This window comes from Mastomys coucha, unplaced genomic scaffold, assembly GCF_008632895.1.
Source record: "Mastomys coucha isolate ucsf_1 unplaced genomic scaffold, UCSF_Mcou_1 pScaffold15, whole genome shotgun sequence".
Classification (NCBI taxonomy): domain Eukaryota; kingdom Metazoa; phylum Chordata; class Mammalia; order Rodentia; family Muridae; genus Mastomys; species Mastomys coucha.
Window position 1 is genome coordinate 5,916,503 of NW_022196897.1, and position 15,749 is coordinate 5,932,251.

At 38.9% G+C, this 15,749-nt stretch overlaps 1 protein-coding gene across 12 annotated transcripts in view; it reads left to right on the forward strand.

Annotated features, from left to right (window-relative positions):
• Mllt10 (MLLT10 histone lysine methyltransferase DOT1L cofactor) overlaps positions 1–15,749 on the forward strand; it is a 140,836-nt gene that overhangs the window by 42,506 nt on the left and 82,581 nt on the right. For 9 of the 12 annotated variants that reach the window (XM_031369092.1, XM_031369094.1, XM_031369093.1 and 6 more), the window contains 4 exons: positions 490–599; positions 11,118–11,221; positions 12,580–12,673; positions 14,982–15,077. In XM_031369092.1, coding sequence (XP_031224952.1) covers positions 490–599; positions 11,118–11,221; positions 12,580–12,673; positions 14,982–15,077 — 404 coding nt within the window. The remainder of the gene's footprint in view (positions 1–489; positions 600–11,117; positions 11,222–12,579; positions 12,674–14,981; positions 15,078–15,749) is intronic. The other 3 variants (XM_031369100.1, XM_031369104.1, XM_031369096.1) reach the window with 2 other exon arrangements.

Genomic DNA, 15,749 nt, shown 5'->3' on the forward strand with positions numbered 1-15,749 from the left:
ACATATATATCTCCTTCACATTATTATTTATTTAGTTCTGGCTCTTTAAAACAGTGTTAGCTTTGTAGTGTGGTCTGATCTTCAATTGACTGTGTAGTGTTTGCTGACCTGGAAATGGAGAACCTTCTTTTAGTTTAGTCTCAGAGTATTTAGAGTGCTTGGAACTTTCATCCTGCTTTCTTCTAAAGTGGGTTTCAGAAGTAGTGTCTGTATGATTAGTCTGTCCTTAAGTATCAGTGTTAGTACCGGAATTCCTAAGTGCTCTGTCTGTTTATGTTGAGTGCATAATAGATGCAGCCATGGTTAGGAACCTCTTGCACCAGTAGTGAGTGGATAACAATTATTATATAAATAATGCAGTAGCCAGATTTTTATTACAGTTTTGTTCTGGATTTGCATAAATAGTCATTTTAAGAAATCTTAAGACAGGTAGTAATTTTATTTTTGATAAAACTTGAAGAATGACATTGTGTATTTATTTATTTTTAGGTTGGGCTCATGTGGTTTGTGCCCTCTATATTCCAGAGGTACAATTTGCCAATGTTTCTACAATGGAGCCAATCGTTTTACAGTCTGTCCCACATGATCGTTATAATAAGGTACAGTGGATGTCATCTTAATGTTTGCATTTTTGGTTATGAAACTAGGAGATAGAAAGGAGGTGGGCTTTTTTTGGGGGGTTGTTTTTGTTTTGTTTTATTTCTTAAAAATGTTAACACCTTTCTCTAACTTTATAGACATTTTGAGAAAAATAGTTACCATCTTGAGCTAGAGTATTAAAATAAGCTCACAGGAGTGTAAAACAGCACAAACAAAACCTGTCTCTTTTATTTGAATTTAGGTAGATATTAATGTTTTCAGAACATTTTAATTACTCAGTACACATTTGTCTTTGAAGATTTACTGACCTCTTGCCTTATAAAGTACCAAGATTTTATTAGATTTGAATTAGTCATTACTTCCTGTCAGTAGTCCCAAGGCTAGGTAGGAGTTCAGGGCCTACCTAGATAACACACTGAGACCCTATGCGTTTGCTCCCCCTTCTCCTCCTCTTCCCCTCCCCTCCCCTCCCTTCCTCCTTCTGTCTCTGCCCTTCTCTTCCCATCCATCCATCCTTCCATCCATCCTTTCTTTACCCTGCGTGTTACAATAGAAACACTTAACCATTTGCTTATTGGTCACATTGCTTTGTTGCTGCTGTTGTGTGGTCAGGGCTTTCTTGTTATCCAGTGTTGCAGGCACTGTTGCCATGTGAAAGGAAGTACATGTGAGTCTGTGGAAGAATGCCATTTTAATTAGCTTTGAGATTTCAGATATGTTAACAATAATCTTTTGGTTAAGTTATCATTTATTTAAAACATTGTACATGTGGAGAAATTTTCCTATTTAAATCTTTTGACTTTTGAATTTTTTTATATCTTATATACCTGCTTATAAAAGATTTAGATCATATACTTAGTTTTCTCTGCTTTTGAAACTGAATAATCCTGAATGTATTTTTATGTCAATAGATGGTATTTTTACCATTTCTTGGATCGTTAGTGTATGTATCATTGCCTGTGGAGCAGCCTCTGTGGATGGGGCTTATGTCATACTGTTAGGATCCTTGTAAAAGGGTATGCGTATTTTGGAAGTTTGATTATTGTGTGAAGTTTTTCTCTGGAATGTGAGCAGTTCTTAAGTAATTATGTTAATTGTGATTTTATTATTAAGAGTGCTGGTTTTGTTTTGTAAAGTGCATTGTTGTTTGGCCTGCATGTATGTCTGGGGGAGGATGTCAGATGTTGGAGTTCCACACAGTTATGAGCTGAGTATGGGTGCTGGGCATCTTAACCACTGGGCTCTCTCTCCAGTCCCAGTGCTGTTGCGTGTAAATTCTTTTCTCAGGTGTTTTTTTTTTTTTTTTTCCAGGTTAATTAATTGACCTCGGTTTTTTTTTGTTGTTGTTGTTGTTGTTTTTGTTTTTTTGTTTTTTAATTGACCTTGTTTTTATTATAACATTATTTCTTCAAAGTGTTTTTGTTTTTGCTTTTGTTTTTCGTTTTCTAAATAGCCCCCCCTTTTCTGTTTTCTTGTTTTATTTTATGGAGATAGGCTCTCTTGTATCTTCAGCCTTGCCAAGCAGCAGGGGTGACCTGGAACTTGTGATCTTTCTTCAAACTCCATAATGTTGAGGTTACAGGTGTGTGCCAGATGCTATTCATAGAATAGCTTTCTTTATGGAAATGTATATAATTCTTTCAAGTAATTTTTAATTTTTGTGTTCGGGTATGATATTTGTATGTGTGTGTTTATGTACATGTATGTGCAGGTGTGTGCCAAGAAGCCAGAAGAAGGCATTGGCTGTCCTCTGTTGGTTTCCACGTTGTTCTTTGAGACAGGGTCTCACTGAACCGGAAGCTTGCGGGGGGTTTTGCCTAGGCTGGTACCTAGCAAGTCCCAGCCATCCTCGAGTCTCTTCCCACTATCCAACAGTGCTGGGGTCAGAGGTTTGTGCAGGGCTAGGCCTTACTTGTTATATGGTGCTAGGATCAGAACTCAGGTCCTTATGCTTGCATAGCAAACACTCTTCAACCTTTATTTTATGTTACCTTTCAAATTCATTTAAAAACCAGTTTTCCTTATAAATTCTGCAATAACATCAAGTTTACTTGTAGGCTCTAGGAGAGGTACAGAGTTCTTCCTCTTTATTTTGTTTTGTTTTGTTTTGTTTTTTGTTTTTTTGTTTTTTTTTGAGACAGGGTTTCTCTGTGTAGCCTGGCTGTCCTGGAACTCACTCTGTAGACCAGGCTGGCCTCGAACTCAGAAATCTGCCTGCCTCTGCCTCCCAAGTGCTGGGACTAAAGGCATGTGCCACCACTGCCTGGCTAGATTTCCTCTTATACAACAATAATATTTAGAAAATAATGTATACACTAAATATACTTATTGTCCTTACAGCATTGTTGTTCTCAGGGTCTCTTGGTATAGTTAGAAAACAGACATTTGCTTATTAACACTGTAGTGCAAATTTACATATTAATATCATTTATGTTGAAAATTATTAGTGATTTAAATCTGATGCAATATTTGGATAAATAATACTTCTGTACACACACACATACTGATGTGTTCTGTACCTGTGTCTGTACACTGAGAATTCATCAATTCAGTGGCTTTACCAATTGTAAATTCATTTTCTGTATGTGAGATCCTTGTAGCTGATTTCCTTGTAACTTCCCTCTGGTGTCATTTGCTTCTCCCTCTGGTGTCACTTGCTTCTTGTCCTCCATGGCAGTCCTTCTCCCCTCTTCAGGATGTGGCAGCTTCACTCTGCCATGGCTGATTTCCCTGCTGTGGGTGATCTTCGGTTGTTCTGACATGGCTCTCACCTTTATCTTGCCAATTTTAGGGGAACAATCCCTAGGCACATTGTGACTCCCTAGTATGGAGACTTTCCTTGCTTCGTCCATCATGTTTTTAAGAACAAAATATTTGCCGGGCAGTGGTGGCACATGCTTTTAATCCCAGCACTTGGGAGGCAGAGGCAGGTGCATTTCTGAGTTCGAGGCTAGCCTGGTCTACATAGTTCCAGGACAGCCAGGGCTACACAGAGAAACCCTGTCTCAAAAAAAAAAAAAAAAAAAAAAAAAAAAGAATAAAATATTTGAAGAGGAAGAAGGGAGAAGGGGTAGAAGGAAGAAGGAGTTACCTAGTTTTAAATTTTCAGTCTCATCTAAATTAATTTTACAAGGTGACAAAATATGTGTTCTTTCCCTCTCTGAGTTGATTAGTAAGTTGTTTTTCTTTGGAGACAGTTTCATCCACCTGCCTCTGTGCCCCAAGTGCTAAGACTAAAGGCATGCGCCACTACTGTCTTGTTTTATTTTTTATATATTTTTAATTTGAGAATTTTATATTTAGTCAATGTATTTTGGTTATGTATATCCCTCCCCCCCATTCTTTCTCTAGCTCCCAACACCCATCTCCCCCATGTCTCCTAGCTTTTTTTTCTTTAAAAAAAAAAAAATCAAATAACCCCTCAAGTTCAAAATTAATGCTATGCAGATGCAAATGACTGTGAAGCCATCTCTTGGAGGCTACTCAGAACCACATTCCCCAACTGCTGTGAGTTTGTGAGTGCAACAGCCCTTCATGCTTTGCAGCAGTGCTCACAGACTTCTGAGTCTCACAATCTTACCAGCCCCTGTTGTGTCCTGCTCCCTGAGCCTTGAAGATGGAGAATGGTGTACATGTCCCATTTGGGCTGAATATTCCACAGACACTTGTTCTTGGACAAAATGTCCTTATTAACCACCATCCCCTGCAGAAAGAAGGTTCTCTGATGGGGGCCAAGAGTCTGTGGATACAGAAATAGCTGTTTAGAAGGTAGTTTGATACTGTTTCAATTTAGCAAAATAAAGTGGTGATAGACCAGGGCCTATATCCTTTTCCTGAGTCTTGATCAGATTGGTACTGGGCATGAGTTTCCTCTTACTAGAGCAGACCTTAAATTGAGTCTGAAAGCAATTGGTTGCTCCCATACTACTGACTATTCATAACACTATTAAATGGTTTGGCTTGCCATTCGGGTTGTTATAGCTCACAGGGTTCACAGCTAGGTAAGACTGCATGGCTTTTCTCTCCTAGAAGCCTATGTGGCAATCTTTGGAACTGTGAAAACTAGCCAGTTGGGGGTAAGCTTTCGGTGTTTTTCCCATGTCCTGTGCCTGAATTATGTTGGAGAGGAATTTGAGCCAGAATAGCTGAGTTGAACCAGCCAGCCAGAGTTCAGAAAGAATTAGAAAGGGTGAGCTTATTCAGTAATAAGCCTCTAAGACAACAATTGTGAATAAAAGTTATTTTACACTTTGGGGGCTTCTGGGACTTCCCTGACCAGCAGTTGAAAGAGCTATTATGAAGGGGGAAATGATGATAAGGAAAGAGTAAATTTAAATGAGGGAGGGACAGAAAAAGGTATAGAAAGGAATAATTAAGGAAACTTGAAAAGTTGTGCAGAAACCTAGTTTATAAGCTTTATGAGAAAAAAAATAAAGAGCTTATTTATTTCTGGTGATATAAAGTCATTTTGAGAGAGGGGATAGGTAGTCAGTGGGTACAGCCCTTCTCAAGGCTCACTCCACCTTCTGGAGGAACTTTTTGGAGTTCCTGAGTCCTCTGTGGCAAGCTGCTCCTTGGATACAAACCCACACAGCCCCTGTCCTGTCCTGTGTGAGCTTGGGATGCTAGGTGCTGCTAGTGCCAGGCCATGCTTGTTGCTCTCTCAGGTTTTGGTTTTTGTTTTTTTTCCTCTCTAACTCAAAGATCTGTTTGCCACCCAAGTGTGGGATAAAGGTGTGTGCCACCACTTGAGGCTGGCAGCAGTTCTAATTTTGATTAGGCTGCAGCTTCGTTGTATAATTCTCCAGCTGTGAAGTTTGTTTATCAGAGAGTTCACCTCCACCCCCCATTATGTGTCAGATTTAATTTTGAATTTAAAGCATTTTCCTGCTCATTGTTAACAAATTCTAGGTAGAGTACCTAGGGATGTGTAAAGAGCCTTGCACATCTAGCTCCATAGTAATGAGGAAACAAGAAGTCACATCTGAGGCGTAACAGCTTACTAGATTGGTGTTTGCTAGAGCACCACCAATTGATATTGATAATGGTATTGATAATGACCCTAGGCATGTATGTTATTTATAAAATAGTATATGTGTGATATTTCCTTTCAAATTGGATTTTAATTCTTATTGCTGGACCTTCCTAATTTCACCTTTTTACTGGGATTTTCTCTCATATAAACTGTGTGTGTGTGTGTGTTGTGTGTGTGTGTGTGTGTTGGTGGCACAGTCTTTTCATGTATCCAAGTGTAGTCTGTAATTTATGTAGCTTAGGCTGGCCTCACACTCACGATCCTTCTGCCCTGTCTTTTGAATACTGGGATTGACGTGTTCCAGCAGCACTAGAGTGTCTTGTAGATTTTTTACCCAGTTTGCATCTGTGCTCATATTGTCTTGTCTCATGCAGTCATTTTATTACCATTTACTGATGTGGTGGTAAGGGTGCTGTCCTATTCCATTGTGTCATCTGCAATGGTATTTTTTTTTCCCAGGAAGGGTCATTTGCAACATTATAAAATTAGAAATTACAGGTGTTTTAAAACATTGTTAAAAAGAAAAAAAAGAGATGCCCAGTGGGTAAAGGTACCAAGCCTGCCAACTTGAATTTGAACCATAGGACCCATTGGGCATAAGGAGAGAACTGATTCCTGCAAGTTGTTTCTGATCTCCATGTGTGTACTTCGTGGCTTGTGTCATCTACAAAATAAATATAAGTCCCTAAAATGTTTCTATATTCAACACATAACATAATATAACTGTAAATAAATGATCACATTTATAGTCCTTTTAAAAATAGGACTTTACACACTGTCTCAGTTACCTTAATATTGCTCTGGTGAGACACCATGACTAAAAGCAAGTTGGCGAGGAGACAGTTCCTTTGGCTAACATGTCCACATCATAGTTTATCACTGAAGGATGTCAGGACAGAAAGTCAACAGGGCAGGAACCTGGAGGCACAGCTGCTGCAGAGGCCATGGAGGGGTGCTGCTTGCCGCTTGCTCAGCCTGCTTTCTTACAGACCTGAGGTATTCCCCACCCACAGTGGGCTGGGCCCTCTCTCATCAATCAGTAATTAAGACTATGCCGTATGATCATATAAAGACATTTTTCTTAATGAGGTTTCCTCTTTTCACATGACTCTAGTCTGTGGAAGTTGACGTAAAAGCAGTCATCACACCCACACTCAACGTTCTGTCTATAGCAGTGTGCTCTTGCCTTTCCCAAATTACATGTTCTTTCTATAAGCAAAATACATTTATTTTATCTCAGTATCCCTCAGATCTTAATCCATTTTACCCTCATCACTACCTAAGCTCCATATCTTCCCTCAGTATAATAAATTCAGAAAGTCCTAAATCTTTTTGTAAATCATGGAAGTTAGATCTGGATAGTGCAGTATTTCCCTCAGTTTTTTGAGTCTATAAAACAGAAAGCAACAGGTGTAGTATTGAGATTCTCATTCCAAAATAGATAAGTTGGAAGAATAAAGGAGGTCAATGGTCTAGAGAAAGTATGAGGACCCAAATGTGAATCGCCAGCAAACACATAAAATGTTGGGTATGATGGTTTGTACCTGTAATTCTAGGGCTTGGAATCCAGAGACAGGAAGCTGTATCTCTGGCTGTAAGACAAATTCTTGCTTGCCCACATGACAGACACATAATCTAGACATCTCATTTATTAGCTGTTAGTTGTTAGAACGGGCAGGTTCTGAGCTACTCTAACTTATATTCCAGCCATATGTCCCTGGTTATTTTAACTTATATTCCAGCCATATGCCCCTTGTTATTTTAACTTATATTCCATATGCCCTTGGTTACTTGCTATTTCTCCTGGACGTGCGCTCATAGTCCATCTTTGCTCATGGAGGCTTTCTTTCTCTCTGTCCTTTCTTCTCTCCTTGTCTCTCTGTACCTGTGACCTACAGCCAGGTAACTAAAAGCCTGCCTTCCTCAATCTAATGCCCAATCACAGGCTTTAGCCTTTATTGATCATTTAATACATCTTTTGGTGTATGTGAGTATCTCCTCATAGGGGAGGACAAGAAGATCTTGGGGGCCAGTATTTATTTAGCATTTGAATACATAGCAGCATTAGACCAACCCCCTACATCTGGGCCTTGCTAGCCAGCCAGGCTAGCCAAATTGGTGAGCTTCCGGTGAGAAACTTTATCTCAAAAACAAGAGGGAGAACAATAGCAGAAGATACCCAGTGTGTATGTACATGCTCTTACAAATATACGCACATAGTATGTTTAGTTAAAAAGTAAAGCAGGGTTCTTCATTGTCTGGCAGGGTTGTATCTCTTCTAATGATTCCTTGTGTGCAGTTGAGGACTATATTGCATCTTTTTGTTGTTTGTTTTTGGGTCTTTCAGATGGAGTGTCAGCTGTCCTGGAACTCAATATGTAAACCAGGCTGTCTGCCTCTTTTAAGGAGAAATCTGTCTTCAACAAAAGTCCACACGGTGTTCGCCTTGTATTTAGTATCATAGGTTTTTAAATAGGGGTTTGTTTTGTTTTCAGGTGAAGTTCTACTTTGTAGACCAAGCTAGCCTCATAGAATCCTCCTGCCTCTGTCTCCCAAGGGCTGGGATCCAAGGCTTGCATTACCATGCTCAGCCTTATACTATGTCTTTTAAAACTGTATTAGGGAAGTAAGCGCTCACTTTTCTCCACTATTTTCTTTGTTCTGTACTGTTTACTCTAGCTTCGTTTTATTTGGTACTTTTGAGCCTGAAGATTTCTCTGTTCTTTTCTCCCTTGTGGTTCCCCCCCCCTTGTGTTTTTTATGTAAAGGCAGGAGAAGGAGAGAGCTTCATATTTCTGTCATTAGGAGACCGTTATTGTTATAGATCTTTGGCTCATGAATTTTTTTTCCTTTCTTTTTGTGGGGGGCGGGGTGTCCCTTTCCTAGGGCTATTTTTTTCCTTTCTTCCTTATCTGTCTTATCTGCTGCCTCTGCCTCTTCATTGTCTGTGAAGCTCAAGCTATCTCAACCTCTCCATCTCCTTCTGCCCTTCCCTTAAGTGATGGGATTATAGGTATGTAGCACCATTCCCCCCCACCCCCAAACAAAAACAAAAGCAAAAGCCAGAAAACATTTTTCTCCGGGGATGCCTGTTATATATGTCCTGGGTGTAGTAGTTCACTGCCTGTCCCCAAAGGACCTAGAGCATTTAAAAAGTGTCTGATCAAAGAATGGGATTCCATGCCTTTCCTTTGGTGAGGCCTGAACTGCCTCTTTCAGGCCTGCAGTACTAGAGGAGGTTGTTGTTTTTCTCCCCTGTTCCAGTCTTCCTTGTGACGTGCAATAGAAAATAGTTTGTGAGTAGATGCGATTGCTCTATGAATATCACGCAGTCTACACAATATGCTAATACATAATTAATCTTTGGCAATTTTAAACCCTACTTTTGATTTTATTAAAAAACATTTATTTAAGATAGGTGGTGCTGGTGCATGCTTTTAATCCCCTAGCACTCAGGAGGCAGAAGCAGGCATATCCCCCTCGGTTTGAGGCCAGCCAGGTCTACAGAATTAGTTCCAGGACAGCCAAGAGTATACAAAGAAACCCTGTCTCATAAACAAACAAGCAAGCAAACAAAAAAACAAAAGATTTATTTATTTTGGTGTGTTGGTGTTTTGCCTGCATTTTAAGTGCTCTAGCTAGTACATGCAATTCCTGTGGAAGCTAGAAGGAGCATTGGTTTATTTGAAACTGGAGTTACAGAAGGCTCTGAGCGGCTGTGTGGATCCTGGGAATGGAATCCAGGTTCTCTGTAAGAGCAGCCAGTGCTCTTTACCACTGAGCCATCCGTCCTCCCCAATTTTTCTCTCTCTTAAAAAATTTGAGAAAGATTTTTTTGTTATTGTTTGAGCTCAGATTGATTGTAACTGAAGATGACCCTGATGAGACTAAAGGTGTTTGGGATGGATGGTATGGGTATAGACTCAGGATGGCCTTGAACTCTTGATTTTCCTGTTTCTACCTTCATCTGTGTTCCATTATGACTAACTTTGTTGTTTTTGTGAGGCAAAGTCTAATGTAGTTCAGGCTGGTCTTGAACTTATTATCTTTAGGTGTGGTCTACCACTACCACAACTGGTTTGCTACTGTAATTTTTTTTTTTTTTTCGAGACAGGGTTTCTCTTTGTAGCCCTGGCTGTCCTGGAACTCACTCTGTAGACCAGGCTGGCCTCAAACTCAGAAATCCGCCTGCCTCTGTCTCCCAAGTGCTGGGATTAAAGGAGTGCACCACCACTGCCTGGCTATAAATTTTTTAAAAGTTACTATTTTATATATAAGGGCGTATATATGTTTGTCATATCTGTGCCTAGTGTCAACTGAGGCCAGAAGAGGGTTTTGGGTCTCCTGACACTGGAACTAATGTACAGTTTTGAGTCAATATGTAGGTTCTGGGAATTGATCCTATGTCCTCTGAAAGAGCAGCCGGTATTCTTAACTGCTGACCCATCTCTTCATCCTCTTACTAGAATAACTTTTAAATGCCTGTACTGTTAGGCAGTTGTGATTATATCTTTTAAGAAGTTATTTGCACATATCTATATATAGAGGCTAGTTGCCAACCTCAGGTGTCTCTGGTGCCACCTGTTGTTTCAGACAGGGTCTCTTTACTAACCTGGAGCTTGCTGAGCAGGCTAGGCAGGGGAGCTGCTGGTCAGTAAGCCCCAGGGATCTTGCTGTCCCTGCTTCCCTAGAGCTGGGATCATATGTGCATGACTCAATGTTATTATAAATTATTATAAATGTGCCCTTTGAAGAAGAACTGATAAGCTATTTATTATTTTGAGACAGGGTCTCATTATCTAACTCAGGCTAGCCTGGAGCTTGCTCTGCAACCTAGGCTGGCTTTGAAGTTGTGGTTCTTTTTATCTCTAGCCTCTTGAGTGCTGGTGTTGTGGTTATATGTCATTATTCCTGGACTCTGGTTCCTAAAACCCTCTTATGTGCATTATAGTAGTTGGACATTGGCCTTTGTGTAATCAACTTCTGGTTGGCTGTTTATTTTATTCACCTGATAGAAAAGTAGTATTTCTGCAATTAAGTTTCTATCACACGGCCATCCATGATTTTGAGCTGGGAAAGCCTAGTTTTACATGGGAAATGAACAAAATGGCAGTTAAAATTGTTGCAGTTTAAAGAAGAATCTATGATTTGTTAAACTAACCTATGTCCTACTATATCATGTTATTGGGCCTTAATTGTTAATGTGGAGGGTTGAAATAACCTTAAGTTCGCTTACATGTTTTGTTCCATAGGATATGGAATATATCCTACCTCAATGCCAGTGAAGAGGGCTCTTGTCTGGCAGGGTTCGTGAGTCCAGTGAAAGGCTAATGAAAACAGTGCCTTTGTGAATCCACCCTCTTAAGTAAAGATTAGATAACAAATTTGGTGTCAGTTTCTGAAAATCCCTGTAAAATGCAGATTCATAATTAAGTGTGCCTGAGATTTCTGCCTCATTTTTGTTTTTGTTCTTTATCCCAAGACTTGCTATATATGTGATGAACAAGGAAGAGAAAGCAAAGCAGCCACTGGTGCTTGCATGACATGTAATAAACATGGATGTCGACAGGCTTTCCATGTAACATGGTATGTTTCCATCATTGTAAAGAAATAAAATACATAACATGAAATTAAATATCTACTTACTTATGTGTTATTACAGGGCATTTTTTGGGATAGGTTTTCTGTTCAGTGCCGAGGATCAACTTAGTACCTTGTGGATGTCGTAAAATCACTGACCCAGCTACATCCCAGCGCTCTGTAACTGTTTTTAACCAAAAGAGCATATGTTGATCTTGCTTACTGTGCTGTGATTTTGAAGCATGTAAGAATTTTACCCAGGCCTGGTGGCAAAATCATATAATAACCTGCTACTCAGGAGTCAGAGGCAGGGAGACTTCCAATTCAAGATCTGTATGGGTTACAGAATGAGTTCAAAGCCACTTTGGACAAGCTCATGAAAGGGGACGAGTGTATTTAAAATAGTGAGATGGCTCAGCATGGAAAGGCACTTGCTTTCTAAGCTCAATGACCAGAGTTTAATCTCTGGGTCCCACGTGGCAGAAAGAAAGAGGCAACTCTCCTAAGTTGTTCTCTGACATGAAAAATGCAGTTCAGGCTCTACCCCTCAAAAACACATACTGAATGTACGAATACAGACAGTCACAAAGAAAAGGAGGTAGTACTCGAACTTAGTACTAGCATGCTTGCCTAGCATGTGAGAAACCCTGAAGCACCTCAGAAGGAAGGGGCGTGCGTGGTTGCGGTGTATAACACCCATCACAATGCTGTTTCAGACCTTTAGTGAGGTATGAGCTTTATTTGCACGAATATTGATTTTAAAAGTGAAAATTACTAATTGTGAAGAGAAAAGGGATTTAGCTGTGCCCCTTTTGCTGTTTTTATATCACTATTTGTTTTTTCTAATAATTTTTAAGATTATAATTATCTTAATAAAACACTATTGTTTTGTTTTCATAGGGTTTCATTGCTCTACAGGCCTGTTTCAAACTTGTGGGCTCAACTAGTTCCCCTGAGCACTTGGGATTACAGGCCTGTGTCATTCATTATATGCAACTTTTAAAGCAACTTAATTGCTATTTGGTGACATAAACCTTGATACATTTTTATTCATGACAGAGATGAAGAAATTATTATAAATATAACTATAATTTTAAAGAATGATAAATTAATTGCAAATAGAGGTGAAATATCCTTGGCTGCACCTCCAGTAGAGCTTTTCTGTCTCCTTCCTTCTGTGGGGGAGCAGGGGCATACGTACTACCTTGCACATTCTAATGAAGTAAGCAGGTGGTTTCCAGCAGAGCTATACCTCTGGCCACATTTGCCTGTATGTTGTCTTACAGGTGCTAAAAAGTTAATTTTCTGTGCTTAAATATGTCATGGTTTGAGGTGTATTGACAACCGTGGTGTTCATTTTGCAGTGCTCAGTTTGCCGGGCTGCTTTGTGAAGAAGAGGGGAATGGCGCAGACAACGTCCAGTACTGTGGCTACTGTAAATACCACTTTAGTAAGCTGGTAAGAGTGGTTTCCAATTCAATATTAAATAGCACTTGATTTTGACCAGGTGGTGACACAATTACAAAAAGGGCATAAAATAAGAAGAACATAGTCACAGGTTTTCCTTGATTTTCAGTGAAGATTGAATTCAGTTAGCTTGCTGGGTGGCGGTGGCAAATGCATTTAACCCCAGTGCGTGGGAGGTAAAGGCAGGTGGATCTGTGTGAGTTGGAGGCCAGTGTGGTTTACGGACAGAGTTCCAGGTCGGCCAGTGCTACACAGAGTAAGTAATTAATAACCCTGTCTCGGTGGGGAAAAGGACATTTAGCCTGTTGTTTATTGACAGTGGAAAGAACTAGTCATTTTATTTTCTGCTTTCCTAGAGTATTACAGATCAGAGTATGTACTAGTAATTGATAGCAAATACCATTTAGTGAAAGCATTAATTTTAGAGAACTATTGATTTTAATGAATAGTTACTTTGACTTCCTGTTAGTAATCGTTTGGGATTTCGTCACTGTCCTTATCCTCCTGTTGCCTGGCTCTTGCCCATTTCATTTGTTATAGACTTAATTTTTCCCTTTTCATCTACGAGGATGTAGAAAAGTAGAAGGCTGTTTTGTAAGTTGGTTAGAGACTTTGATAAAAGATATTTAGACTCATGTTTGAAAGATTTTGAGATTTAGTCAGACTTCATGGTTACAAAAATCAGACTTACATGGATAGTTGAAGCATTTTGAAGCCTTTGTCACCTTTTGTTTTTTAAAGTTTTGAAATTTTATGTGTATTAGTGGTTTGCCCACCTGTGTGTGCACCACCTGTGTGTATGTGTGCCACATGTGTGCTATGAGGCCAGACAGAAGAGGGCATCAGTTCCCTGGAATTGAGGCCTGTGAGCTCCTGTGAGTGTTGGGCACTCTGAAAGAGAGCAACACATGCTCTCAACTGCTGAGTCATCTCTTTAGCTCATAGTTAGAAACTTTGGATTTTAAGCACTTATGTCCATTTTCTTTGAAAAACACATGGGTTTTAGTGCTCCAAGAATCTGTTTTTTAGTTCTTCAATATGTAGATTCATATACCTAGTGGTTCTAGCATATTGTTATCGTGTTTCTCATTAAATGATGCATGACTGTCCCTAGAAGTGTGTATCTTTATCAGTGTTTGCTAATGACAGATTTATCTTAAGGGGTGATAGAAATGAAGTGTTTACAAGAAGTTTAGATATTATAAAGTTGAAAATTTTGACGCTGGCCTGGTGGTATGTTTGTGGCCCCACCTATCCAGCCAGCACTTGGGAGGAGGGAGAACAGTCAGTAGTTTAAGGAGGTGAGAGCCATCTTCCAGCTGTGCATTGTTGAGGGCCAGCCTGGCTGCATGAGACCTTAAACAAAATCATTTTGGTATTTGTACAATTAAGTTTTTCTCATTACTAATTATTGATGTAATCCTATTTGCTAGTTTTAAAAAGTCAATCTGGTTAGTAAATATAACTTGCATAAAACTTGCACTTGTTTAACAGTCACTTTAAAAACCTGTTTAAAACTAATTAGTTATGGTGCCACTTTCATGCGGTATCATCCAGTCCTATATTTTAAAAGTGTATAATGTTTTTACCAATACTTTTAAAAATGCATGGGTCTAACACTGATATGTGTTTTAATTTGTTAATAAATGGCATGTAGAGATGCGCTTTTAGAGAACTATTTTTCTCAGTATTGAAAGTGTTTCTTGCTTCACTACTGGCATAAAGTAACTCTGTCAATGTGGACTTCTGTTCTTTCAGGCTTGCCATCTGTTTTTCTCCTGTGTCCCAAGTGTTGGGATTTCAGGTGTGTGCCACTATGCCCAGAGGCATTCTTCTCTAACATGGCATTTCCGTTAAAAGCTTTCCTTTTCTTAACTTTTTATAAAGTGAACTTTGAGAATGTAGAAGGTTATTTACAAATAGGTATGTCTTGATACCCTTGGGGAGGAGGACAGAGTGTCTCTCTCTATATAGTCTACGCTAACCTTGAATTCAGAGATCTGCCTGCCTCTGCTTCCCTAGTGCTGGGATTAAACATGTATGCTACTATGCCTGGCTTATTTTCACACATCTTAATAAAAATGCAAAAATATGGCATTGATGTTAAATATAGGATTAATTTTTTTCTTTGTAATGCAGTGGATTGTGTTTAAACTCTATTATGTAAATTGAAATAATGATTTTTTTTAAAACGACACTTTAGACATTTAAAAACATTTTATAGTAAAAGTAGTTTAAGCCTAATAAAAAGTGGATTTTTTATATACATATACACATATGTATATATTTTCTTTTTTAGAAAAAGAGCAAACGGGGATCTAATAGGTCCTGTGATCAAAGCTTGAGTGACTCTTCCTCTCACTCTCAGGATAAACACCATGAGAAAGAGAAAAAAGTAAGTGACTTGTTGTTGCCAATCATGTAGCACAGCATTTAATGAACTTTACAAAACTCTTTAGGTAAAATTGCTTCTATATGCTAAATGTAAACATTGTAATTCAGAAAAATTTTGGCTTAATAGAATATTAAATCAAAGACTAGTTTTAAAATAATGCCATATTTGTAAATAGTTTTGACCATTGGAATTGAAAATTTAAATACAGGTTGATTGACAGCATGACAGTGATTTCTTGCATGTGTAACAGGTCATGGCACAGAATGTTGGGATGACATGAACAGTGACAGTGTGCTGCTGTGTGTCACTAGTGATGAGTTCACATGTCATCAGCTCTCTTCCTTTATAACAGGAAAACTTGGAATTCTAAATATTCTTGCCTGGTTCTTATTTTTCAATGATGCTAATTTTTTTCTAGTGGCCAAATATATTATTTATTTTCGAATGTATTGCTTTTTAATTAAAATACTAAATCTTGCCTAAATACTAATCTTCTGATTTAACTGTTCTCTGCTTACATTTTTACTTACTTTAAAGGCTGTGGTTAATTTTTTTTAAAAAAGATCTATTTTATTTATTTTATGTGTATGTGTACACTGTAGCTGTATAGGTGGCCATGAGCCATCAAGTGTGTGGCTGCTGTTGAAGTCAGGACCTCCCCCCCCCCCCCCC